The sequence below is a fragment of the Furipterus horrens genome, unplaced genomic scaffold, assembly GCF_987537825.1.
Source record: "Furipterus horrens unplaced genomic scaffold, mFurHor1.1.pri manual_scaffold_5, whole genome shotgun sequence".
NCBI classification, from domain to species: Eukaryota; Metazoa; Chordata; class Mammalia; order Chiroptera; family Furipteridae; genus Furipterus; species Furipterus horrens.
The window spans coordinates 162673480-162700788 of NW_028327175.1; the positions used below are offsets into that span (position 1 = coordinate 162673480).

At 38.4% G+C, this 27309-nt stretch overlaps 1 protein-coding gene across 4 annotated transcripts in view; it reads left to right on the plus strand.

Moving 5' to 3' along the window:
* The window catches only part of MCU (mitochondrial calcium uniporter), a 199275-nt gene extending 176995 nt beyond the window's left edge, over nt 1-22280 (plus strand). For 3 of the 4 annotated variants that reach the window (XM_090278190.1, XM_090278191.1, XM_090278192.1), the window contains 4 exons: nt 4167-4327; nt 6040-6243; nt 18885-19001; nt 20346-22280. In XM_090278190.1, the coding sequence (XP_090134316.1) occupies nt 4167-4327; nt 6040-6243; nt 18885-19001; nt 20346-20423 (560 nt within the window). In that variant the 3' untranslated portion in view covers nt 20424-22280. The remainder of the gene's footprint in view (nt 1-4166; nt 4328-6039; nt 6244-18884; nt 19002-20345) is intronic. The other variant, XM_090278193.1, reaches the window with a different exon arrangement.
* Nucleotides 22281-27309: the final 5029 nt, after the last annotated feature.

Below are 27309 nucleotides of genomic sequence, written 5' to 3' on the forward strand. Positions count from 1 at the left end.
AAGCAAGCTGCCTCCTTTTCGAGACTGGTAGCTTTTTCCTCCGCCCCAACCCCCACTGGCTTTCACAGTCAGAAGCAATGTTGCTCTGTTTTCCCCAGCGCTGGAACCACAAGCTACCTGGTCTGGTCTGGGGCCCGTCTGGTTTGAGGCCGGGATGCTTCTCAGATTTAAGCTGTGTGACTGTTTTTCCCCATGGCTGCAGTCGCTGTACTGCTAGTTGTGCAGCCAGCCGCACCCGCCAGCCTTGCGTCACCAAGCACCACCCCTGCAGCTGCCGCTCCGCTCCTCTTTCTCTCCATTTCAGCTCTGTCCCTCCTACCTTTCTGGCTGATTATTTCTTCTTATTTAGTTGTTGAACTTCCCTGTAGTTTCAATTTTCTGGTTTTTTTTTTTTTTTTTTTTTTTAGTTTTGAAGTGGTTGTAAATTCCTTCTTAGTTGTGAGGAGACGCAGAGTGTATATTTACGCCTCCATCTTGGCCATAAGTCCCTTTTTTTTTTTTTAACTCACCTCTTACCCTGGTAGCTTTCACATCTCTCTCCTATTTTTATTTTCTCTGTTCATGGATAGCACTTTAGAACTGACAATGCCCTAGGAATGTTGTGTACTAGTAAACTGAACTTCACACTGAGGATAGAGGGCTCATTCATATAGGATTTGATATAGCCACATTTTATGTTATGTGGGATTGACTGTCCATAGGTATTATGGATCCTTAGGTATATACAATTCTTATACCTAACCCAAAAATTAGAGAGAAGAGGCAGGAAAAAAACTGATACCATATGATATCACCCAATACAGGAAACTAAAGAGCAACACAAACAAACGAACTAAATAGGCAAAGACTAGAATAGTAGTCAGTAGGGGGGAGGGGGAGGAAGAGAAGGGGGATAAGTAAGGAAAGGGTCTAGTCAAGGAACGTATATGAATGACTCATGGACATGGACAACGGAGAGGGATACAATTGTGGGAGAAGGGATGGGCTGGGAGGGGGGAGCAATGGGGGAAAAATGGGACAACTGTTATTGAATAACCAAAAAATAAAATTTAAAATTAAAAAAAATTAAAAAGAAAAAAACTGAAATGAAACCAAGGGGAGGTCAAAGCAGTAAGACTAGTTTTAAGCTCCATTGTGTTCTTTTGCTCACCATAGCTGTACATGGCTGGATTCCCCTCTGACCACCACAAGATGAGAGGAGTAACTGTTTTAGCAATAGATTATTTTTATAACCTAATTAAATCTAGAATTAAGAGAAGAATATGGAAAGGGAGCACAAAAAGCCTATATTATCCTAGTCCATGTTGAAGTAATTAACTGTCTTCCTTTTAGTCTTGGGGAAGAGGAAAATATGCCCTATATTACTAGAGGTTGAAAGTTTTTGTGCTAAGGAGAATCATTTTGATTGGCCCCACTAAGCCCTTTTCTCCATTTATCCATCCAGAGGATGTTGACGACCTTACTTCTATCTTAATGATGTAAATAATTTGAGAGAAAAGGTTGAACAGGTAAACCAAATACCAACAATAACAAATACCTTATCAGAGACCCAAATAGCTGAAATCCTTCTCAAAACATTTTAGTAGCCGAAAAGACTTTTCAATCCCATTATATTAGCATATCTCCCTGCCTTTCTGTACCTTAATTTTCCTGACACTGATGGCATGTGCAGAACCATTAATAAGCATCTGATTGCATTTTTAGTGAAGCATATACTTCATTCAAAAGTGTTGTTGTTAAGCCATTAGTAGATTTATCTTCTCTTTTCCTGTAATCTCATATCCAAATATGTGGACAGATTTTGGAGGGTCAAGGTTTTGAGGTGGTTGTTTACCTTCACCAAGATAATACTTGGAACCATATTCTTGTCAAAATAAAGCCTTGTCCCTTGAGTTTACTAGGGCTTTACTGATGCCTCATCTGAAAGATAACAACTCTATTTCCAGCCAGGTCTAGAATTGGACATCTGTGAGAATGATTTTCTATGAATTATTATTTTATAGTCTTTTTGTTGTATTGGAATGTACTGTGGTTGCACATTGTATTTTTTTATTAGACTTGAATAGATAATACATTCACAAGTTCAACTCCCAAAGACAAAGAATGTATGGGAAAAGTTTTCTCATCCCTGTTCTACAGTCAGCCTTTTCTCCTCTATACCAGCAAATATTGTTCTTAGTTTCTTTTGTTTTTTTACCCAAGATAGTCAGTGCATTTATAAGAAAATATAAGTGCATAACCTTTTTCCCTTTTATGCAACTCATTGCATATCATACATAATGTTTGTATCAGTCAGTGTTCAATTGGGGATGCAACCTCATTAATATCATGGAATAAAAGATTTATAATAAGAATGAAACCTTGCACAATTATATATGAAACTGAAAAAGTCTGAAAAGGGAGCTTGGAATATCGGAGAAAAGTGACCAATTTTTAAGTGATGGCAAAGATGGACAAATCAAAACTTGCCAAAAAACCTAGAAATTCAGATGTGTTCAATTATTAAGATAAGGAAGATTAGCAAAGGAGGGCTGATAGAGAAATTCCAAGGACAGTGTTATCAAATAAAACTTTCTGCAATGATGAACGTGTTCTATTTCCTCACTGTCCAATATATTAGTCATTAGTTACATGTGGCTACTGAGCACTTGAAGTGTGGCTAGTGTGACTGAGGGACTGAATTTCTGTACCTAGTACAGAAATGTTTATTAATCTTATCTATCTAGGATTCATATTCCTCACTTATAAATTGTGGGCACCATCTGTACTCATGCTGTTATTGTAAGGAGAGATTACATGAGGTAATAAATATGGTACGATTTTGTTAACCATAGATAATTTATACCTACTTAAGGGATTGACTTTTTGAAAGGGCTTGAAGGAGAAATATAAATATTGGTGTAGTAAAAGCATTATAACTCGACTCTGGGCCTGGGGGTTAGGAGACATGGACTCTGCCACTTCACTGTGATGTTCTAGACAAGTTACTGCTTTCTAGAGTGCAATTCCCTCTTCTGGCAACTTTGCAGAGTGTAAAGCTGTATGCAAATGTGAGCTGCAACTTGAGTACAAAACAGACCCTGGATGTAGATGACTTCTAGAACTCAAAGTGTTCTTGCTTTTATCTGTTTCCATTAGTGCAGCATACATTTACTGAAGTGTGCAAGATATGGTGCTAGTTAATATGGCCCATGTTACTATGTCACCTCTCCTCTAATGCAATTTGCTACCCTTATTTGAATTTTTTATTGATTGGATTTCTGTGATAACTGTACTAAAGGACATCTTTGAAGTATATTTGAAATAGAGCTAATTCTGATTGTGGCCTTTTTTGATTTTCAAGAGGGCTGAACTTATACTATAGCTAGCAAAATGTCACATTAAGGCTAATATTCTAAAACAAAAGCCTTTACTTCTGGTGCTTTAAAAAAAAAGCTGAAATCAACTTTTTAAAAAAAATTATGTTCTCAAAACATAAGTTTTAGATTTCTGGAAACACTTGCTACTCACAAAAGAGGATATAATTGAATCAAATAATTTAATTATTACTTTTTCAATCATTCATGTCCTTTAGACCATGTTATTGAGGTCTACCCAGCTTTCCCCAACAGGAAATAAATAAAAGCTGGCATGCTAGGGGGAAAATGTATGGAAGCTAAGGTTATCAGGATAATGTTATTTATACTTATACCTTCTCATATGCAAATTTGAAATACTGTATAGTTTTTTTCTCAGGTGTTACTAAAGGGAAAAAAATAGCAAGGCCACAGATAAATTAGAACTCAGTATTTTAATAAGCATAATCAGATTGATTCTAAACATCTCTTCTAGTTTTTACCATATTGTTTTAAGTTTTTTATCCTTATCTAATGAAGATTATTGTTATTATTTGTAGCTTCATATGTAGCATATAAACTTCCAATAATATAATGGTGAATGTTGATTTCAAAATTTTTAAGTTGTCCCAATATGAATATACTTTCTATGATTTGTAGATACTCCTTTTAAAAAATAACTACATATTACTTCCTTTCAGTTTCTCACTGAAAGTGGGATCCCTATTATGGATGAATCTGCCTTGCTCTTATTGTCTAATAGCCCCAGGAATAGCAGCTCTTTACTTAAGGCATACATTAAAAAAAATAAAAGTAACCTTTTTCTTTCAGACCTCTTAAGCCATGAAAATGCAGCAACGCTGAATGATGTGAAGACCCTAGTCCAGCAGCTGTACACGACACTGTGCATCGAGCAGCACCAGCTCAACAAGGAAAGGGAGCTTATCGAAAGATTAGAGAATCTCAGAGAGCAACTGGCACCCCTGGAAAAGGTATAAACTCAAATCTCAGACTTTTTCTTCACTGATATTTTTTCCAGAGCATATATGTTTGCTTTCTTTTTAAAAAATTCTGGTGGCACAACAGTTGAAAATCACTTCTTTTTTTTTTTTTTTTATTTATTTTTAGAGAGAGGGGAAAGGAGGGAGAAAGAGAGGGAGAAAAACATTAATGTGTGGTTTCGTCTCGTGTGCCCCCATCTGGGGACCTGGCCCGCAACCCAGGCATGTGCCCTGACTGGGAATCGAACCGGTGACCCTTTGGTTCTCAGGCCAGCGCTCAATCCACTGAACCTCACCATCCAGGGCTATGTTTGCTTTTTTACCTCCATATATATGTTTGCTTTTTAATGTATTTGAGCTGTGTCAATCAAACTAGTTTTGGGGACTGAATCATAAAAACATCCCAATCAAAGTTAAGAAAGGACTTAAAAAGAAATAGTTTGGAGTCTTGATAATGGACTTAGAGCTTTGAGGTCTAAATATCTGCCCTTACCCAGATTTATCATCATTGCAACAAAGATTGAAATAGCTGCTGATTAAGAAAGGTTCTTAGTACAATGGGTAATGATTTCAGTCAAGTTAATAATTAGGTAGAGTATTATACAGCTGTTAAAAATGATATGTAGATCTAATATGCTATCAAAAATATCATAATATTTTATGGAAACTATAAAAAAGTGCATATTAGTGTGTACTGCGATCCAATTTTAAATTATTATGTTCATATTTTACATATTTATTTTAAATATATACACATATAAAGAAAAATATTCTAATACAGTAACAGGATTATGATTGATTTTTCTTCTTTACACTTATCTGAATGTTTTAGAGTAAATATATGTCATTCTTATTTTTTAATGATACAAATATTTTCATTTAAGAAATAAGACTATAAAAGATTAACAAAAGGCACAAATACCCTTTATATTATGATTTTTCTAATTTCTTTTAAAATAATCAATACATAGCCCAAGGTTTTTCTCATTAAGTTTAAGACTATTAGCAAGTTGTGATAAATTAAACTTTGAGGAACTGTTCTGAAGGGGGATGAGATTTAAATTTGGTATTTTCTAAATGTAAAGCATTTTTTAAAATACCAGCTATAATAAAATAATTTTCATCCTATATTGAATATTTACTATCTGCCAGGAACTGTTCTAAGTATTTTACCTGTATTTTGTTAATCCTCAATTATGGAGTTGACGGTGATTTGTAATGAGGGCCTGAACTCTTCCCATCTGAATCCAGAGTCCATGCTCTGACTCACTGTGCTGGCCTGCCCCCTAGTAGGCCTTTTGAGTAAAAACTGAAAATAGGTAACATTTTATATGTGATGGTGAGAGAACATTTGCATGCTTTCATTTCCCTCTTCTCAAAGAAAGTAATATTGTAGTTGGATGAAAAGCTGTTGAAACTAACTTATTCACTCCTGTAGCTTCATCATATTTTTAGCCACTTCTAGCGTGAAACAAAAATCACAGTGTCCTAAAAATAATTACTCCTTTTAAATATTTTATTCAGTGAGAACTATAGGTACTATTTATGAAAACAAGCTATATTTAATAGAAATTGAGATTAACTTGTATCTTGATTATGAGCCTGTTTCTTTAGTGAACAATAGAACAGTTTAAATAAGAGTTTTAAATTGATTCTATTCAGAGTACTTTACAAATGATCGCTCATGTGTGTGTGCCCCATAGATACGAATTGAGATTAGCAGAAAAGCTGAGAAGAGAACCACTTTGGTGCTATGGGGTGGACTTGCTTACATGGCCACACAGTTTGGCATTTTGGCCCGGCTTACCTGGTGGGAATATTCCTGGGACATTATGGAGCCAGTCACCTATTTCATCACTTACGGAAGTGCCATGGCAATGTATGCATATTTTGTAGTAACACGCCAGGTAAGAATTCCTCTTTAAGTAACTTTCTATGAGATAGTAATAAAGTTTTGGTTGAAGTAGTTCTCTTTCCTCTCATTTTCTTTCTAAGGCCAATTTCCTTTTAAGTATTCACTTATGTATAGGTGCACATGCATGCCAATTATGTATCTGACACTATTTTAGATGCTAAAGAAAAAGATAGCTATGACTGCTTCCCTCATGAAGCTGACAGACTGTAAAGAGAGCCATATAAACCATTACATTCAGAAAAATTATTACAGTAAGTTATAGATTAAGAGGGCAAATGAGAAGAATGGGCTGTAGGATAACTTGTTCAGCTAAGTTGGCTTGGCTTTTTATGTACTGTGTAATTAAGTTAACAGTCTAATGGAGTAGTCCCAAGCTTTTTTTTTTAATTCTTGGAATGTAGAATTGGTGATACCTAATCAAATAGTTAAACTAACCTCTGGGCTACTTCTAAGTAGGTTAAGTGAATACGTGGATTTTTGTTCTTTTTACTTTGTGGAAGGGAGACAAAAATTAGATACATAATCGCTTTATACTCTTGGCCTATTCTTTATCAACCAAGGCTAATTTGTTAAATATCAGTAGCTAGCCCTGGCAGGGTGGCTCAGTTGTTTGAAGCTCAGTCCCGTTCACCAAAATGTTTTGATCCCTGGTTAAGGCACATACCTAGATTACAGGTTTGATTCCCAGTCAGGTGCATACAGGAGGCAACCAATCAATATTTTTCTCCCTCCCTCTCTCCCTTCTTCTGTCTCTAAAATCAATAAAAACATATCCTCAGGTGAGGATTTGATAAATAAATAAATAAATTATGTGTGTGTGTGTGTGTGTGTGTGTGTGTGTGTGTGTGTATATATATATATATATATATATATCAGTAGCTAAAACTAATTTTTGTTGCCAGTGCTATTTTTTTAGTAGCTTGGAAATCCATAGTGTCACTTTAGGAAATATGAGGTTTTTAGTATCACTTGTTATATATGTGATACCGCCACAGACCTAACCTCCCTTAATTAAAAAAAAATAGAAATAACTGAGACATATGAGAAACGTTTTCTCTTAGGAAACAGAAGAAAGCTCAGTATCGTTTCTTTTATATTTTTATATGGCTGCTACTAAACATAGACATTTTATTTCTGTTGTTGTTAGACTAGTGGTCACAGACCTATATATGTGTGGGAAAATGAAAACCCAAGAACATTATTTAACCTTTCTGGTCCTCCCAAACTTGTCTAGTAGAGAAAAGAGTTGATAAAGTGTTCATGTCTGCCATTGTTCACTCATAGTCTCCAGCACCTAGTTCCATGTTTGAGTCATACTAGTCATTCTGTGTGAACAGAACTGAATAGCTAGATCAGTTGTATCTAATCAGAACTCTGGACAGGGCTTGCATATGTCTTTCTCTTTGTGTTTCTTTCCCTCTCCCCTCACCCTTCTTTCTCCTTCCCTTGTCCCTCTTCCCTCTTTCCTCTACTCTCTCCCCTCTCCCTCTGCCTACTGCAAAGCCTGTCCAGAAAGTATCCAGCCACATACTATGAAAAATAGACATTTCTTGAAGAAGATATAAAGTACAAGAAACATTGTACATAGGACAATGATGCCCCAGTCCCCTTCAAAGTAGGCACCTTGGGACCTCAAACAGTCATCCCAATCACCATCAGCTGCCCCATTGTATTTTCCTGAATCTCATCAATGGTCTGAAATCTCTTCATTTTTCAAAGGTGATTTTAGTTTTGGGAAGAGCCAGAAGTCACAGGACACCAAATCTGGGCTGTAAGAGGGCTGAGTCACCTGGGTGATTTGATGTTTCACAAAAAAACTCTGCATAAGATGTGATGCATGAGCAGATGCATTATCATGATGAAGCTGCCAGTCACCAGTTGCCCATAACTGCAGGCTTCTGAATCATCTGAATAGTTTCTGTGGAGGAAGGTTCAAGCTTAATGCAAAATTTGATGCAGATTCATTGCTGTACCTGCTTAGTCATTTTGAATGTGATGGCCACACAGTACACATGCTCACTCAATGGCATCTACTGCCGGCACTGACTAATATAGTAAAGTCATCATTGTTCACACATGTGCATTCCAGTCCATTCTCCTTGGCTGCCAGGCTACATTGATGTCACACAAACCATTCTTGTTATATTAACTGGTTGGACTTTTTCCAGACAGACTTCATATACACATCCCTTTAATGGGTTCTTTTTAATGTATTGATTAAAGACCAAACTTCTTAGCCTTCTATCGTCTTTGCTGGTTACCCTCTAATCTTTTCCAAATGTCTATCAACCCCCCTGTGTATGTACTGTGTGCTCTAAACAAATAAAATTATATTCTTTTTTGTAAGCTTTTATTTATTTATTTTTAGAGAGTGGGGAAGTAGGAGAGAAGAATCATCGTGCAAGAGAAACATTGATCAGTTGCCTCTCACACGCCCCCAACCAGGGACCTAGCCCACAACTAAGGCATGTGCCCTTTCGGGAATTGAACTGCCAAACCCACTGAGCTACACTAATCAGTGCTCAAATTATATTCTTTATTCCCTTCCCAAATACCTCAGTTACCCACAGCCAACTTCAAATTCTTCTGAATTCCTATAAGCACATTATGCCTCTCATTTCCCTCATCCTTTGCTATCTTGTACTGTAATTATTCATATGTAATGTTTTTCCCTTTTACTACATTATGATATCTTTTGAGGCTAGATATTTAGTTTTTTTCAATTTTTATTGCCTAACGTAGTGCCTTATATCTTAGTAGCCTACCTATCCTACTAATTAAATGCTGTACTTCTGTGATTCCCAAAGCATTTTTGCTGCCCGCAAGTGACAAATTGCAAAATATCAATAGTAAATAATCTAGTCATAGTCATTTGTGAAAAGAAAACTTGACCAAATAAAATATAAATATAAATATTTTCAATATTTGTATCCATAATTAATACCCATGAAGCGAAATGCTTGTTCAACATCATTTAAACTCTTTTTATTTTATTTTATTTTTATTGTTTTTCTGTTACAATTGTCCCACTTTTTCCCTCTTTGCTACCCCCCACCCAGCCCACCCCTTCTCCCATGGTCTATCCCAACCCCGTTGTCCATGTTCATGGGTTATTTATATTAGTTCCTTTGCTAAACCCTTCCCCTACTTAGCCCCTTCCCTCCCTCCCCCATTCCCCCTGCTAACTGTTACTCTGTTTCTAGTTCAATTTTGTTTATTTATTTGTGTTGTTCATTAGTTTTCTGTATTGGGTGATAGCATATGGTATTTTTCTTTCATCGCCTGGCTTATTTCGCTAAGCATAATTCTCTCTAGCTCCATCCATGTTGTCATGAATGGCAGGAGTTCCTTCTTTCTTTCTGCTGCATAGTACTCCATTGTGTAAAAATACCACAGTTTTTTAATCCACTCATCTACAGATGGGAACTTAGGTTGTTTCCAGCACTTGGCTATTGTAAACAGCGCTGCTATGAACATAGGTGTGCGTAAGTTCTTTTGAATTAGGGTTTCAGGTTTCTTCGGGTATAATCCTAGCAGTGGAATTGCTGGTTCAAAAGGCAGTTCCATTTTTAGTTTTTTGAGGAAATTCCATACTGTTTTCCACAGTGGCTGCACCAGTCTGCATTCCCACCAATAGTGCACTAGGGTTCCCGTTTCTCCACATCCTCGCCAGCATTTGTTGTTTGTTGATTTGTTAATGATGGCCATTCTGACTGGTGTGAAATGGTATCGCATTGTGGTTTTTCTTTGCATCTCTTTGATGGCTAGTGATGTTGAGCATTTTTTCATATGCCTCTGGACCCTCTGTATATCCTCCTTGGAGAAGTGTTTGTTCAGGTTCTTTGCCCATTTTTTAATTGGGCTGTCTGTCTTCTTTGTGTTGAGATGTGTAAGTTCTTTATATATTTTGGAGATCAATCCCTTATCTGATGTGTCATTGGCAAATATGTTTTCTAATATGGTTGGTTCCCTTTTCATCTTGCTGATGTTTTCTTTTGCCGAGCAGAAACTCTTTAGTTTGATGTAGTCCCATTTGTTTATTTTTTCCTTTATTTCCCTTGCCTTAGGAGATGTATCAGTGAAAATATTGTTACGTGAGATATCTGAAATTTTCCTGCGTATGTTTTCCTCTAGGATTTTTATGGTGTCACATCTTACATTTAAGTCTTTGATCCATCTTGAGTTTATTCTGGTGTGTGGCGTAAGCTGGTGGTCTAGTTTCATTTTTTTTTTTTTGCATGTCCCTGTCCAGTTCTCCCAGCACCATTTGTTGAAGAGGCTCTTCTCATTCCATTTTATGTTGCTTCCCCCTTTGTCAAATATTAGTTGACCATAGAGGCCTGGGTTTATTTCTGGGCTCTCTATTCTGTTCCATTAATCTATATGTCTGTTTTTATGCCAGTACCAGGATGTTTTGATTACAGTGGCCTTGTAGTATAGTTTGATATCAGGTATTGTGAGTCCTCCTACTGTGTTCTTCTGTCTCAAGATTGCTGTGGCTATTCAGGCTCTTTTTTGGTTCCATATAAATTTTTGAAGTACTTGTTCTAGGTCTGTGAAATACGTTGCTGGTATTTTAATAGGGATTGCATTGAATCTATAAATTGCTTTGGGTAGTATGGACATTTTAATGATGTTGATTCTTCCCACCCATGAACATGGTATATGCTTCCATTTATTTGTATCTTCCTTAATTTCTTTCTTCAGGGTTATGTAGTTTTCTGAGTACAGATCTTTTACCTCTTTGGTTAAATTTATTCCTAGGTACTTTATTTTTCTTATTGCTATAGTGTTTTTTTTGTTTTTCTTTTCCTAGTTTCTGATATTTTATTGTTGGTGTACAGAAATGCCTTTGAGTTCTGAATATTGACTTTGTAACCTGCTATTTTGCCAAATTCACTTATTAGGTCAAGTAGTTTTTTGGTGGAGTCTGTAGGGTTTTCTATGTATACTATCATGTTGTCTGCAAAAAGTGACAGCTTTACTTCTTCTTTTCCAATTTGGATGCCTTTTATTTCTTTTTCTTGTCTGATTGCTGTGGCTAGAACTTCAAATACTATGTGGAACAGGAGTGGAGAGAGTGGACATCCTTGTCTTGTTCCTGATCTCAGGGAATGCTTTCAGTTTTTGTCCATTGAGTATGATGTTGGCTTCAGGTTTCTCGTATATAGCCTTTATTATGTTGAGGTGTGCTCCCTCTATCCCCAGTTTGCTGAGTTTTTTCATCATAAATGAGTGTTGTACTTTATCAAATGCCTTTTCAGCATCTATTGATATGATCATGTGGTTTTTGTCTTTCATTTTGTTTATGTGGTGTATTACATTTATTGATTTGCAAATATTAAACCATCTTTGCATCCCTGTGATGAGTCCCACTTGATTGTGGTGTATGATCTTTTTAATGTGTTGCTGCATCCAGTTTGCCAATATTCTGTTGAGGATTTTAGCATCTATGTTCATCAGTGATATTGGCCTATAGTTTTCTTTCTTTGTTGTGTCTTGACCTGATTTTGGAATTAGGGTAATACTGGTTTCATAGGAAGAGTTTGGGAGTCTTCCCTCTTCTTGGATTTTTTGGAATAGTTTGAAAAGAGCAGGTGTTAGTCCTTCCCTAAATGTTTTGTAAAATTCATTGATTTCTAGTTTCAGGGCATTGTGATCTGAGAGGATGCTTGCTATAATTTCAATTTTCTTGAATTTGTTGAGGCCTGTTTTGTGTCCTACCATGTGATCTATCTTTGAAAATGTCCCATGTGCATTTGAAAAGAATGTATATTTTGCTTCACTGGGGTGAAAAGTTCTAAATATATTCATTAAGTCTATTTTGTCTAGAGTGTTGTTCAATGCCTCAATATCCTTGGTGTTTCTTTGCTTCGAAGATTTGTCCATTGTTGACAATGGGGTATTAAAGTCCCCTACTATGAGTGTGTTGCTGTTGATATATTTTTTGTAGTCTTCCAATATTTTTCTTATATATTTTGATGCACCTGTGTTGGGTGCATATATGTTTACGAGGGTTATATCTTCTTGATGGATCGTTCCCGTAAGTATTATGAAATGTCCTTCTTTATCTCTTTTTATGGCCTTTGCTGTGAAATCAGTTTTATCTGATATAAGTATTGCTAGCCCAGCTTTTTTTTCATGTCCATTTGCTTGGAATACTTTCCTCCATCCCTTTACTTTCTGTCTGTGTAGATCTTTTGTTTTGAGGTGTGTCTCTTGTAGACAGCATATATGTGGGTCATGTTTTCATATCCAATCTGCTACCCTATGTCTTTTGATTGGAGCATTTAATCCATTTACATTTAAGGTTATTATTGACAGGCATTTATTCATTTCCCTTTGTTCCTGTGTTCCTCTCCCTCTCTCTTTTTCTTCTTTTTCTTACAGCATTCCCTTTAGCATCTCTTGCAAAGCTGGTTTGGTGGAGATGTATTCTTTTAGTCTTCCTTTGTCTGGGAAACTCCTTATTTCACCTTCCATTTTGAAGGAGAGCCTTGCTGGGTAAAGTATTCTTGGTTGTAGGCCTTTGTTTTTCATTGCTTGGAATATTTTTTGCCATTCCCTTCTGGCTTGTAGTATTTCTGTTGAGAAATCAGTTGATGGCCTTATCGGAGCTCCCTTGTATGTTATTTGCTCTTTTTCTCTTGCTGCTTTTAGGATTCTCTCTTTGTCTTTGAATGTTGCCATTTTAATTATGATGTGCCTTGGAGTATGGCTTTTTGGATTCATTTTCATTGGGACCCTCTGTGTTTCCTGGACTTGCATGACTTTTTCTCTCATCAGGTTAGGAAAATTTTCTATCATGACTTTTTCAATCAGGCTTTCTATCCCTTGTTTTTCTTCTCCTTCTTTTATCCCTATTATCCGAATGTTGTTTTGTCTCATGTTGTTCTGCAGTTCTCTTAAAGCCTCTTCACTCCTTTAAAGTCTTTTTTCATTTTCTTGTATTGTTTGGGAATTTTTTTCTGCATTGTCCTCTTAACTCACTGATCCGGTCCTCTTCTTCATTTAACCTGCTTTTCATTGATTCTATTGCATTCTTTAGTTCAGAAACTGTATTCTTCATTTCTTCCTGGTTCTTGTTGATAGTTTCTGTCTTTTTTAATGCTGGTGTAGTTTTCAGTAAGCTCTTTATAGCTTCCCTAGAGCTCTTTATAGCTCCCCTGGAGATCGTTATAATTTTCTTTGAGTTTGTCGAATTCATTGAGCTTCCTTATTACTATTGTTTTGAATTCCATGTCTGATAGCTTGCTCGCTTCTATGTCGTCTATCCTTCCTTCTAGGAATTCCTCCTTTCTTTTTGGGGGGGTGTTGTTTCTGTTTGGTGAGATGTTATTCTGCCTTCCCATTTTGGCACTGGTCTTGTTTCTGCTTCTCAGATTGATCTGCTTTTATTTTCTGCCTTTATGGTGTGAACTTCTTGTATTCAGTTGTTGAGCTGCTGTCTCCAGTTGACGCCACTTGGAGGGGACCAGTCAGCTTAAGTGATTTCTCCCGTAACACTTGGGATGCTTCTGTACTTGGACCTAGTCCTCTGCTCTCCCAGTTCTTTCTCAAGGGCCAGCACCCAAAACTTATTACAGAGTGCCTCTAGTTCATTTCACTGTCCTTTGCCCTTAGCCAGAGGTGAGTGCCTTCCCTTGTGAAGGCCAGGCGCGGGTTGACCCGTTGCGCACCAGGGCGGGTTGGTCCAAGGCAGACTGGTTGCTCTCCTATTTTGGTGGAGGGGGAGGTTTCTACTCGCTGGTGGGCGGGATTGTTGTGGGCCTGTTGGTGCAGGTGGCGCATTGGTTTCCCACCCACTGGATCGTGCACGGTGGCACCTGGGCGCAGTGGTTGGCGCTTTGGTTTGGTGCCTATTGTGGCGGGCCAGAAGTTCCTGAGCGCGGTGGCAGTGGTGTGCTCCTGCGTGCGGTTTTGGGCGTGCTAGCCTCGCACCCGCTGGGTTGTGCGCCCAGGTGACACCCAAGCACGGTGGCCGGCGCATTTGTTTGGTGCCTGTTGGAGCCAGCCAGGGTACTTGTGCACGCGCATGCGCGTCCGTTCGCGGTGGCCTGCACCCTAGTCTCACGCCTGCTGAGCTGTGCCTCGGTAGTTGGTTTTTTTGCCCCTTGGGGCAAGGCCCCGGCCACTTGTGCACAGTGGAGGTGAGCGTCTGTGAGCTGTGGCCACCCGCTTGGGCGTGTGCAAGTAGCGCTTGGGCAAGTGGCCAGCGTGTTGGTTTGGCCCCTATTGGGGCAGGCCAGGGGTGCCTGCGCACGGTCGCCTGCGTGCCCAGCGGGTTGATTTTGTGCCCGTTGGGGCGCGGCCGCAGACTCCTGAGCACGGCGGAGGTGGGCGTCTGTGCCTGTCTGCTGGCGCTTTAATTTTATGCCTGTTGGGGTGGGAACGAGGGGCACCTGGACGCAGCGGCCAGCAACTTGGTTGCATGCCTGGGGCAGCGGTCAGGGGCACACCTCCCTGTGTGCACTTGCGCGACTCAGGGGGAGTGTTGGGGAGTGGGCGATTGCACTTCTGTGCCTGTGCTCCTCAAGAATCTCATCTCACCCCTAACCTCTCCTCCCCTCTTCGCAGAATACAAGAGAAAAATAAAAAGGAAAAACACTTTCTTACATACACAGCAGTACGCTGTTTCTTGCCTCTCAGTGCCAGATGCCACCTGGCCCACTCCTGGCTCTGCCAGTGGGCAGAGCCCCACTCTCCTCCCTATTCCTCTCTGGGGAAGCCTGTGGTCACTAAAAAGTCTTTGTGTACCTCCAGCTGTAGCTCAGGAAGCCAGCCGAGTCAGAAATCCCATCTCATCCCTTTTCTCCTCCGCTATCCTCACCAAACAGGTCACTTCCAGATGGTCTTCTCTGATCCAACAGTGCCAAGGCTCAACTCCTGCCAGTGTCCAGATGTTAACTGAGATGTTCTGTCTGCAATTAGTCCAAACTACGGATTGGTCTCAGGAGCTAGAAAGCGCAGCCTCCCCTCACTCCTCCACCATCTTCCCTCCCATTTAAACTCTTCTAAAGTCCTGTTACAGTGAAATACTGCTTTTGTTAGCAACCCAAATATATCCAATAGTATATTAAGTTCCAAAGGATCTTTATAACAAGTTCTTTGAAATCACAAAATCAAGTGGAATATTTAAGTTTACTGATTAATATTTCAGTATCAATTTCCGTTACGAAAAAAATGAGCCTAACAGTAAGAATTGCCATTCTTAGCTACTTCAGTATGTGGACTACCCACCCAACACCCTAGGCCATGCCTTTTCATCAAAGAGAATATTGCCACCACAGGGGAGAGAACTGGTTCTTGAGGAATAAAACAGCTTAGATGTTTATAATAGATAAACAGATACACAGTATAGTCTTAAACCTTCTTTGGGGATGAGGGGTAATCAGAAAAAAATATTTTAAAAGCCTATTTAGGGCAACAATAATGAAAAGTAAGTAAAGAAACACTGATCTAGCTTTTAATATTCTATGTCATCTCAATTCCTACAACCGTCATTTATATTCTACTCCAGCAATCCATTTTAATGACTATTCAGGACCTTCTTTCCATGAACTGCCCTACTTATAATATAAGTTAGCATGCCAACCTCTGACCACAATTTATTTTCTACCTAGCCCTCTAGTTAACTTGCTTTCTCCTTTGATTTCATCCAGATCTTTAGGTTCCTGATATCTCACTCTCAACTTTTTTACTATCATCTTCCTAATGTATTGCTTTCTTTTCTGTCAAACTGAGACCCTATTGCCATTCTTTTCTTAGTACCTTAAAATCCTTACCCCATTGTTTCTCCACCATATGTATTCTATAAATTCTCAGCATTATTCATAATAGCCCAAATCTAGAAACAACTCGAAAGTCTAACAATAGACTTCTAAAAAGATGGCAACATGGATAAACACAGCTCACCTCCTCGCACAACCACATCAAAAGCTCAACTAAACTACAGAACAACCATCATTCATACTACCAGAAATTGAGCTGAATGGAGTCCTACAACACATAATTAAAGAAAAAACCACATTGAGTCGGGTAGGAGGGGTGGAGACGCAGAACAGGCTGGTCCCACACCCACATGTATCAGATAAAAATCAGGAGGGGTATCTCAGGAGCAAGAGGTTGCAGCCCCACACCAGGCCCACAGCCTAGGGTTCCAGTGCCAGGAAGATAAGTCCCCATGACTTCTGGCTGTAAAAACCAGTGGGATTGAGGCTGTGGAAGACAGAAGCTTGTGTAGTCCCAGGCAATGCCTCTTTAAAGACCCATGCATGGATTGAAAGGCACCAGAGACATATGGGTGAAAGTGAATTATCTGGCATGAGGGGTAGAGCTGGAGGGCAGCTTTCTCCCAGGCAAGGCCATTGTTTCTTTTCTGAGCTCTCCCTCAACACAGCCAGCAGGCTAGCATTATATCTGTCTCCGTCAACCTGGCTCACACTGTTTGACCCACCCTAGTGATTCCCTGAGGCCCCAACCCACCCAAATTTCGGGCCCACTCAAATTTTTCCAGTGGAGTCTCCATACAGATGGCTTGTCTTAGGTCATGCTTCAGATTTTTCTAAAGTCTCTCCAACAAGCAGCATCTGGCCTCAGCAAGCCCCATACCTCTCTATAAGTAGCCGTAGACCTGGCATAAGTACTTGCCATCTATAGATCATTTTGTAGCTTATGCCAGGTGACCCCAGACAGAACACAAATGGTCGCTGACCTTGGACATGCCAGCAGCAATCAACACTCAACTACTAGAAGAGGGCGTACACAGCCCACACAGTGGGGGCACCTCAAGTACCAGCTTGAGTAATAGAGGAGGCTGTGCCACTGGACCCTACAGAATGCCTATTATATTAGGTCACACTACCAAGCCAGGAAGTCGTAGCAGCTCTATCTAATATGTGGAAACAAATACAGGGAGGCTGCCAAAATGAGGAGACAAAGAAACATGGTCCAAATGAAAGAACAGAAAAAACTCCAGAGAAAGAACTTAACAAAATGGAGACAAGCAATCTACTTAATACAGAGTTCAAAACACTGGCTTTAAGGATGCTCAGTAAGTTTAGTGAGAGCCTCAAGAGCATAAAAAAGATCCAGTCAGAAATGAAGGATACACTAATTGAAATAAAGAACTAATTTACAGGGACTCAACAGTAGAGTGGATGAGCCAAGAGTCAAATCAGCAATTTAGAATATAAGGAAGCAAAAAATACCCAGTCACAACAGCAAGAAGAAAAAAGAAAAATCATGAGGATAGTGTAAGAAGCCTGTGGGATAACTTCAAATGTACCAACGTTCACATCATGGGGTGCTGGCAGGAGAATAGAAGAAATTGGAAACCTATTTGAAAAAATAATGACAGAAAAACTTCTCTTGCTTGGTGAAGGAAATAGACATATAAGTCCAGGAAGTGAAGAGAGCCCCAAATAAGATGAACCCAAAGAGACCCACACCAAGACAAATCATAATTAAAATGCAAAAGATTAAAGGCAAAGAGCAAGATGAAAAGCAAGAACCTACAACCAAGATTAGTCTAATGAGCAAAGCTATCATTTAGAATCAAAGGAAAGATAAAGAGCTTCCCAGACAAAAAAAGTTAAAGCTCATCACCACCAAACCGGTATTATATGAAATGTTAAAGGGCTCTCTTTAATAAAAAAATATGAACAACAAAATGGCAATAAATAGTTATCTACCAACGATTGAATCTGAAAACAAAATAAGGAAGAAGAACAGAAACAGAATTACACATACAGAGAATGTTTTGATGGTTGACAGATTGGAAGGGGATGTGGGAGAATGGGTGAAGAGGTGAGGGGATTAAGAAGTACAAATAGGTAGTTACAGAATAGTCATGGGGATGTAAAGTACAGCATAGAGAATAGAGTAGCCAAAGAACTTATATGCATGACTCCTGAACAATTGTTTGGAGATTGCCTGAGGGAGTGGGAAGCTGGATGGAGGGGGGCAAATAGGGGAAAATTGGGACAACTATAATAGCATAAATAATAAAATATAATATAATTTTTTAAAGTTTATCAATAGTACAATAGATAAATAAGTTGTGATGTAGTCATACAATAGAATATAACATAGCAAGAGAAATAAATAGACAAGCTACACACAAAAGATAAATCTCACAAACATAATATTGAGTGAAAGTAGTTTTATACATACTGTCTCATTTTTATAAAATTCAAAAACCAAGTAAAATTAAGCTGTAGAGATCAGGAGGATGTGTGCTGAAGTAGGGAAACTATAAAGAAAGCCAGAAAGTAATTATCATAAAAGTCAAGATATTGATTACTTTGGGGAAAGGAGGGGTTAGTAATTAGGAAGGGGCAGGAGGGGAGCTTCTGGGTTGTTGGCAGTGTTCTATTTTTTTTTTTAATTGGTGATGATTAGCATGTTCAATATGTGATAATTCATTTTGGTGTACATTTTTAGTTTGTGTGCTCTTCTGTGTGTGTTTCACAAAAAATGTTTAAGAAATAATTAAATATTTAACACAACACATCAGTATATATCTTTATATGTATGAATATATGTTGGATCTAATCAACAGTATGTAAATGCTTATTTTGTGAAGATAGTATGCTAAGGACTAATAATTTAATTTCTCCTTTGTTTTTGTAGGAATATATTTATCCAGAAGCCAGAGACAGACAGTACTTACTATTTTTCCATAAAGGAGCCAAAAAGTCACGTTTTGACCTAGAGAAATACAATCAACTTAAGAATGCAATTGCTCAGGTAAGTTTTCCAAAAATAAAATTTAATAAATCTCAATTTCATCTTGTATGGCATTGTTATCATCGATAACCGCAGCACTTCAATGGGTTAACTCTAAAAGAATGGCCAACCCTCTTCCTCCTATATAAATTATTCCTCAACTGATATAAATGACTATTTTAGCATGGACACCTTTAGGAAGTTTTATAACACAAGCAGATGAAAAGATGTTTGGGCCTAGCTATGCTATTAACACTAGCATATTGAAATTTTTAGACCTATTTTTATGTTTTCATTTTGTGTCTTTAAAGTTGTCTATTCTTACTTTTCTCACTTTTAAAAATCTTTCTACAATAATTGACGCAGAGGTTTCTCACCTGAAGTGTGTTGTAGCAATGGGGCAAAAATAAACTCTAAGTAAGAAAAAGAGACTACTAGGAATCTTTGCCAGGAGCAGGTGAGAGATTATTGTACTGCAAGATGCTTTTAAAAAAGATTGGTATATTTTATTTTTCATAATCATTACCTCTTTCAGATTTCTGTGTGTGCCTCCTTCACTCTGAAATATTAGATTTTGGTGGATAAATCCTCATCTTGTCTTCTGTAGTCTTTTATAACTGGAGATTTTTTTTTAATCTCCAGAAGTTCTTCCCATCCACTTATGTGTTTTGTTGCTCTTTTCTGAACCTTCTCTGCCTTCTCTGTCCCTTATTGGTGATGAGGTTGTGCTTTGAATAAAATTAATCCACCCTCCAGTGTTGGCCCAAGTGGACTAATGTCTTCTGTTGTTCTGTGTGGTGGTTCTCAGCTGGAGGGAATGCAACAGAATCATCTCTGGAGCTTTTAAAAATACACACACTTCAGCCCCAACTAAAGCCTATTAATCCAGCTCCTCGGGAGTGAGAGTCAAGCATGTGTGAGTTTTGAAAGTGCTGCATTGACTACACATCCTCGTTTTAAAAATCAATAGCTATTCAAAAACAACTATTGGGTAAATAACAAAAGTCTTGAGCAGCATAAATTAAATTGCTGGTTCCAGGCAAAGGTTTGTGAAAGGGCTTCTCTCTGGAAAAATACCACCATGATGCATGAGATGCTCCCCATATTCTTCGGTTCTGCCCTATAGACAGCACAGACTTTCTGGAGCTCTATTGACAGCCGACACTGCCTGACTTTAGTTTAGGGCCCCCTTTGTTGTCCTATGACTTTGAAGCCCATTGCCTCTGAGGGACTTATTTTGAGAGTAATTGAGATGATTTCTCTGACACAAGTGATGGAGGAAAGACAATTTTCTTTTTTTAGGAGATGCTAATATCAATGAAAGCTCCACTAGCCAGTTTTTCTCACTTTTCGTTTCTATTTTAGGCAGAAATGGACCTTAAGAGACTGAGAGACCCATTACAAGTACATCTGCCCCTCCGACAAATTGGCGAAAAAGATTGATCTGCAAAGAGCCTCTGAATCCCGGCCGAAAGAACACTTGTTTATAACTATTGCCTTTTTAATTAAAACATTGCAGGTGAAAGCTGGGAGCCATGTTTGGGTGGAGGGTTTTTACCTTTAAAAAAACAAAAACAAGGATCTTAGGGAAGAAAGGAATGTTAAAATTTGAGGATCAGGCTTTGTGAAATATAAGCTCAAAGGGCTTAGTGAATATTGTCTTAATTAAGCATCTCAGTTCCTGGATGAAATGATATATTACATAGCTGAGAGATTCATAAAGAATAACTGATGCTGGGGTGTTAGTTTCTTGCATCTTCTTTGCAGGTCAGCAAAACAGTAATGCACCAGCCGCCTACTCCACTCTATTTTTTTTTTTAATTTAATTTTTCTTATTTTTGACATAGGAGTCAATAAATACACCAGAAAAGCAAATCCTCAAGCTGTGTGGGTGGCAAACAGAGTGTGAGCCCATGTCATTAGCATTTATTTTAAATTAGACCTAGCCTCTACAAAGTAAACCAGGAATCTCTCTCTATATACCCCTTTTCAGACCACCCACACCTGTTGGTTATATTTTATCCATATAATTACTGGAACCAAATGATGACTGTTTGATGATTGACACTTTGCATTATCCTTAATACCTTCTTAAATGTCTGTATATTCCAGTGCTCTGGATCAGTATCTAGAAATCATTGGCAACACTGCATGAGGTTTTTTGTTTTGTTTTATTTTTTACTAATTACTCTTTAAGAGGGGGCAGTATTTCCCTCCTTTAACTATCCCATTGATATTCCTCTCCCTCCACGACTCAAACTGGAGGGAAAGTGTTCAGCTGTATTAACAAATCAGGAAGATGTAAGGTTTACAAATTGACTAAAAATCATGGCTTTGTGGCCATTTCAGAACCAGAATAATTTCATTACTGTTAATCTGCTTTTGTGACAGCATGTCTGGAGGCTTTGTTAATCTCAAAAGACAGGACACACACACACTTCCACACTGTTTGTGAGCCCTCCCACCTCCACAACTTCAGTCGTTGTAAATTAAGTGTGTGGATCTCAAAGGGTGCAATTTATCTTTATACAGGAATACATTTCTATGGCTTCTTTCAGCCTACCTTCTTCACCCAATTTTTTCTTAAATTGAGAGAAAGAAGCGTTAATCTTATACTCTATCAAAATATTTTCTACCATATTTCCAGATGACACGTGCACTTGAAAATCAAAGGAATCTGTCTAATATTCTGTTTTTAATTTCTGTGGGGGCAGGATGGAGAGGGTGATAGGGCTTGCCACACAGCTAGTTGGCTTTTTCCTTTCACATGATTCATCCCTCCTCATTGTGGCAAGGGATTTGTTTCTCTTTTTATTTCTCCTTTGGAATCATTGTGTATAAAAAGAAAAATTTTTAATGAAAACCCAGACTCCAGGTGCCTTGCAAAGGTTGAAGGCCAGCCAGGATTGCTGCTGCTGCTGTTCCTGCCACCACCCCTTCCACTGGCATGATGGAATGAAAGGATGCATGTCTCCATCTCCCAGCCCTTCCTCCACTTCCTTCCCTTGCCCACCCCCTAGTCGCAACCTCTTCCTTCGTTTATTTTTTGTTAACTCGTATGAATTATTTTTAAACCATTTATCCTGTTTGTGCACAGGGTTTTTAAGAAGAAACAGCACAGTGCAATGAGCAAATCCTTTCAGGGTGTGTGGGAGGCAAGGGAGGGAGGATAGATGTGGAGAAAAGTCATTTAAACAAATAGCAAAATATTGAACATGTGTAAAATCCTGTATCATTTATGAAATATGTATAAAAAGCAATGTAACTTCTGGAACAATAAATAGTTATTCAATTTTTGAACGATAGCATCTCATTCTTTAAAGCAAAAAAAAAAATTTTTTTTTTCTGTGATTCTAGGTAGGAAGTTTTTACTTCTAAAATTAATTTTTATAAAAATACCATTTTGAAATCAATATTTTCCCCAGAACCTATATTTTAAAAACAGGCATTTCATTAACTTTTCCTGAGCTTAGGAGGTCAGTATCTTCCTATTTTTCCAGAGCCACCCAAGGTTAAGTGGCCTGTATAACCATAATAAAGCCAGTGGCAGCACTGAGACTAATATCATCATCTCCTGATTAACATGAAAACTGTTTATTATATCAGGTCGACCACCAGATTGCCTCTGTGGCCTCCTAGCCTCCAGAAGGTTGTTAAAGGATGAACCAAGATTAAATATTTATTATTTTAAGAGTTTGTAAGAAATGTATAATGATCATCAAACAGGAAAATGCTGCATGCTGCCTAATTCATCAAAGTCGTATCCAAAAAGAAAAAAAAAAAAGTTTTAAATAAAAGATTAAAAGCATGTAATCATATCAGTAGATGCAGAAAAAGCACTTGACAAGATACAACACTCATTTATGATTAAAACACTCAAAACGGGTATAAAAGGAAAGTATCTCAAGGTAATAAAGGCCATATATGACAAACTCTCAGCTAATACCATAATGATGAAAAACAAAGCTTTTCCTCTAAGATCAGGAACAAGACAAGGATGCCCACTCTCACCACATTATTCAACATAGTAGTGGAAGTCCTAGCCAGAGCAGTCACGCAATGAAAGATATAAAAGGCATCCAAATAGAGAATGAAGAAGTAAAACTGTCACTATCTGCAGATGACATAATTATGACTTCGCCAAAAGACTATTAGAAACAATAAATTGCAGGATATAAAATCAACATACAAAAATCTGTTGTGTTCCTATATACTAACAATGAAATATCAGGAAAAGAAATGAAGAAAACCATGCTATTTGCACTTGAAACAAAAAAGATTAAATACCAGGAATAAACTTGAAGTGAAAGACCTATACACTGAAAACTACAAAACATTGTTGAAAAAAAAATTAAAGATGACGCAAAGAAATGTTAAGATACTTCATGTTGTTCATGGATTGGAAGAATTAACACAGTTAAAGTGACCATATTACCTAAAGCAATAAACATATTTAATGCAATCCCCATCAAAATCCCAATGGCATTTTTCAAAGAAATAAGAAATCCTCAAATTTGTGTTGAACCACTAAACAGCCAAAGCAATCCTAAGAAAAAAGAACAAAGGCATAAATACCACACTCCTTGACTTCAAATTATGCCACAGAGCCACAGTATAGTATGGAAGAAAAACGCAGACCGATGGGATAGAACTAAGAGCCCAGAAATAAACCCACACATATATGGGCAAATGCTTTTTGACCAAGGAGCCAAAACATAAAACGGAAAAAGGAAAAGGCTTTTCAATTAATGCTGGTGGAAAATTGGAAAGCCACATACAAAAGAATGAAACTAGACTGCTATCTGACAGTATACACAAAAATTAATTCAAAATGAATTGAAGTCTTGAACATAAGACCTGAAACAATAAAATACATAGAAGAGAACAGGCACTAAACTTACATGCCTGGTCTCAGAGGGGTTTTTGTAAACGTGACCCCAAATGCAAGAGAAATAAAAGCAAAAATAAATGAATGGGACTACATCAAACTAAAAAGCTTCTTCACAGCAAAGGAAACCATCAACAAAAGAAAAAGGGAGAAGATACTTGCAATAGGTACTTCTGATAAGGGGCTAATATCCAAAATATACAAGTAACTCATACAACTCAAAAAACAATCCAATTTTAAAAATGGGCAAAGGACTCCAAAGAGGATATACAGATGGTCAAGAGACATATTAATGATGTTCAACATCACTAATCATAAGAGAAATGCAAATTAAAACCACAGTGAGATATCACCTCACACCTGTCAGAATGGCTATCATCAATAAATCAACAAATGCTGGTGAGGATGTGGAGAAAGGGGAACCTTCATACACTGCTGGTAGGAATGTAAATTGCTGCAGCCTCTATTGACAACAATATGGAGGTCCCTCAAAAACTTAAGAATAGAGCTACCTTATGACCCAACAATCTTTCTCCTGGGTATCTACCCCCCAAAATTGAAAATATTTATTTGTAAAGATATGTGTACCCCTGTGTTCATTGCAGTATTATTCACAATAGCCAAAACATGGAAACAACCCAAGTGTTTTTTGACAGATGATGGGGTAAGATGATGTAATACATATATACAGTGGAAAACACTCAGCCATAAAAATGATGAAATATTGCTTTCAATGAATGAATCTTAAAGAGCATCATGCTAAGCGAAATAAGTCATATGGAAAGGGACAAGAACCCTATGATTTCACTCATGTGGGATCTAAAACAAAGCAACAAATGAACAAACAAAACAAGCTCATAGAAGCAAACAACCTATAGTCATTACCAGGGGTAAAGGAGGTTGAGGGGAGGATGAAGAAAATATAGAGGATCAAATATATGGAAGGCGACTAAACTGGGTGGTGAGCATACAATGCAATATACAATATTATAGGATTGTATAACTGAAGTTTACATAACGTTATTAAACAATGTTACCCCAGAGCAAAATGGACTTCTGGTTAAGATGGAGGCTTAGACTGACACGCTCAGTCTCCCTCTACAACTAGAAAGGAATACAACTACCTCAAAACAAAAGATAACTAGAACTTCCAGAAAATAAAACTACATGGAAGCCCAACGAATGAAGTTATAAACCAGCGGTGCTCATCGGACAGGTAGGAAGAGCGGAAATCAGGCGGTGCTGTTTGCAGTAGCACCAGGGACAGCAGCAGGGAGAGCAATCCCGGCTGTAGTCGAGCCCCAGCAGCTTGCGACCCCAACGCTGGGAAAGGCAGCCCCCGAATTGCCTCAGACAGTGAGGCCCAGAGGGCAGGAGGATGGATTCCAGTCTCCCAGTGGAGAATAACAGCAGGAAACCATCTTGGACCCCCGCCCCACACAAAGCGCCACAGCGCCGTGAAAAAGGTTGCGAACCCCCGCCAGTCGCTGGGTAGTGATGACAAAGCACCACAGCACGGCGAAAAAGGTTGCGGATCGCCGCCAGTCGCCAGGTAGTGATGACGAAGCGCCACAGTGCGGTGAAAAAGATAGCGGATCGCCGCCGGCTGCCGGGTTGTGACGAATACACGGGCTCCGCCCCCTATAGCCTTCCCAAGAAGCAAAGCAAAACACAAACCTGTAAAAATTAGGCAGACAACTATAGAAATCCCAGTGACGCAGCTCACCAGGCAACAGATCAAGAATCTGACAGACGAACAAATAAGAAACCTTTCAGAGGCTCAATTCAGAGCTATAGTCATTAGGTGGCTTACGGAATTAACAAAGATTTGGAACAAGACAAGAAAGGATTGAAAGCCACTCATTCTGAAAAGAATGAAAACACATACGAGACAAGTGGTGAGGAAATAAAATCCAGAGATCAAATCAACAAACCGGAACATAGGGAAGGAACAAACAGTCAACCAGTGCAGAAAGAGGAAACAGAAAACAAAGAAAGTGAGGAGAGGATCAGAAACCTATGGGACAGCTATAAGAGATCGAACATATGGATTATAGGATTGCCAGAGGGCAAAGAGAAAAACTAGGAATTGAAAAATTATGTGAAAAAGTAATGAACCAGAACTTCCTGAACTTGGGGAAGGAAATAGACTTACAGGTCCAGGAAGCACAGAGAGTTCCAGAAAAACTGGACCCAGGGAGAAACACTCCAAGACACATTATAATCAAATTGTCAAAAATTAAAGATAGAGAATGTTAAAAGCAGCAAGAGAGAAGAAAAGAGTACAAAGGGGTTCCAATTAGACTATCAGCTGACTTTTCATGGGAGACCCTGCAGGCAAGAAGGGACTGGCAAGAAATATTCAAAGTAATGAAAATCCAAAACCTACAGCCACGAATACTCTATCCAGCGAAATTGTCATTCAGAATAGAAGGGCAGAGAAAGTGCTTCCAGGACAAAATAAAACTGAAAGAGTTCATTAGATCCAAACCACTATTATATGAGATGTTAAGGGACTGGTTTAGAAAAAGGAGGATCAAAACTATGAACATTAAAATGAAAACTACATCACAAGAACCAACAACAGAAGCTAGGGAATCGAAACAAAGGCAAACAAAATAGGCAACGAGAGTGGAAAAAGAACTATAGGTATGGGGAACATACTAGGGGGAGGTCAGCAAGGAGGGGGAAGGGGGAGAGGGAGGGAGATAGTACAGGAATTAAGAAGCCTAGTAGGAGGGAATTGAATAGACAGGAAGAGGTTGAGAAGAACTATATGCACAACCAAGGGACATGGACTAAAAGGGGGGGGTACAACTGGAGGGAGAAGGGCCACTGAGTGGAGGGGAGCAGAGGGAAGGGAAATTGGGACAACTGTAACAGTATAATCAATAAAACATTTTAAAAAATGTTACCCCAATAAATTTATTAAAGGAAAAATAGCATGTATTAAATGACTGCATTTAGTGTGGTATAAGATGTAAAAGAGTCTTCTTAGCTATCTTTAGTGATGCCTCCTGGTAGCTTACAGCAACCTAACACAGATATCCCTAAGACATTTATAAGGTATAAGAAAATAAAAGATTGAAACTGTGAAGCTCTTGTTTGCATTCAATAAATAATGTTTACATATTCTGTGACATTCTGTTAGGCTTTAGTAAATTTTCAGTGAAGATAATGGAGAGTGTTAAATCCATCAGTGGGCATTGGTAATGCAGTTTTGCTAAGAGATCATCGAATTTTAGAGCTGGAAAAGTAAAAGGATTCTCGGAGTATGGTCCCTGGAGCTGCAGCAGCTTGGCATCTCCTTGTTAAAACTGCAAGTTTTCTGACCGCTACTGGATTAGAAACTATGAGGGGAGCCAACAATAGCAAGCCCTCGTGGTAATTCTGAGGCAAACCACTGATTTAGTCAAACCATTGCTTTAAAGAGAAGAAAAC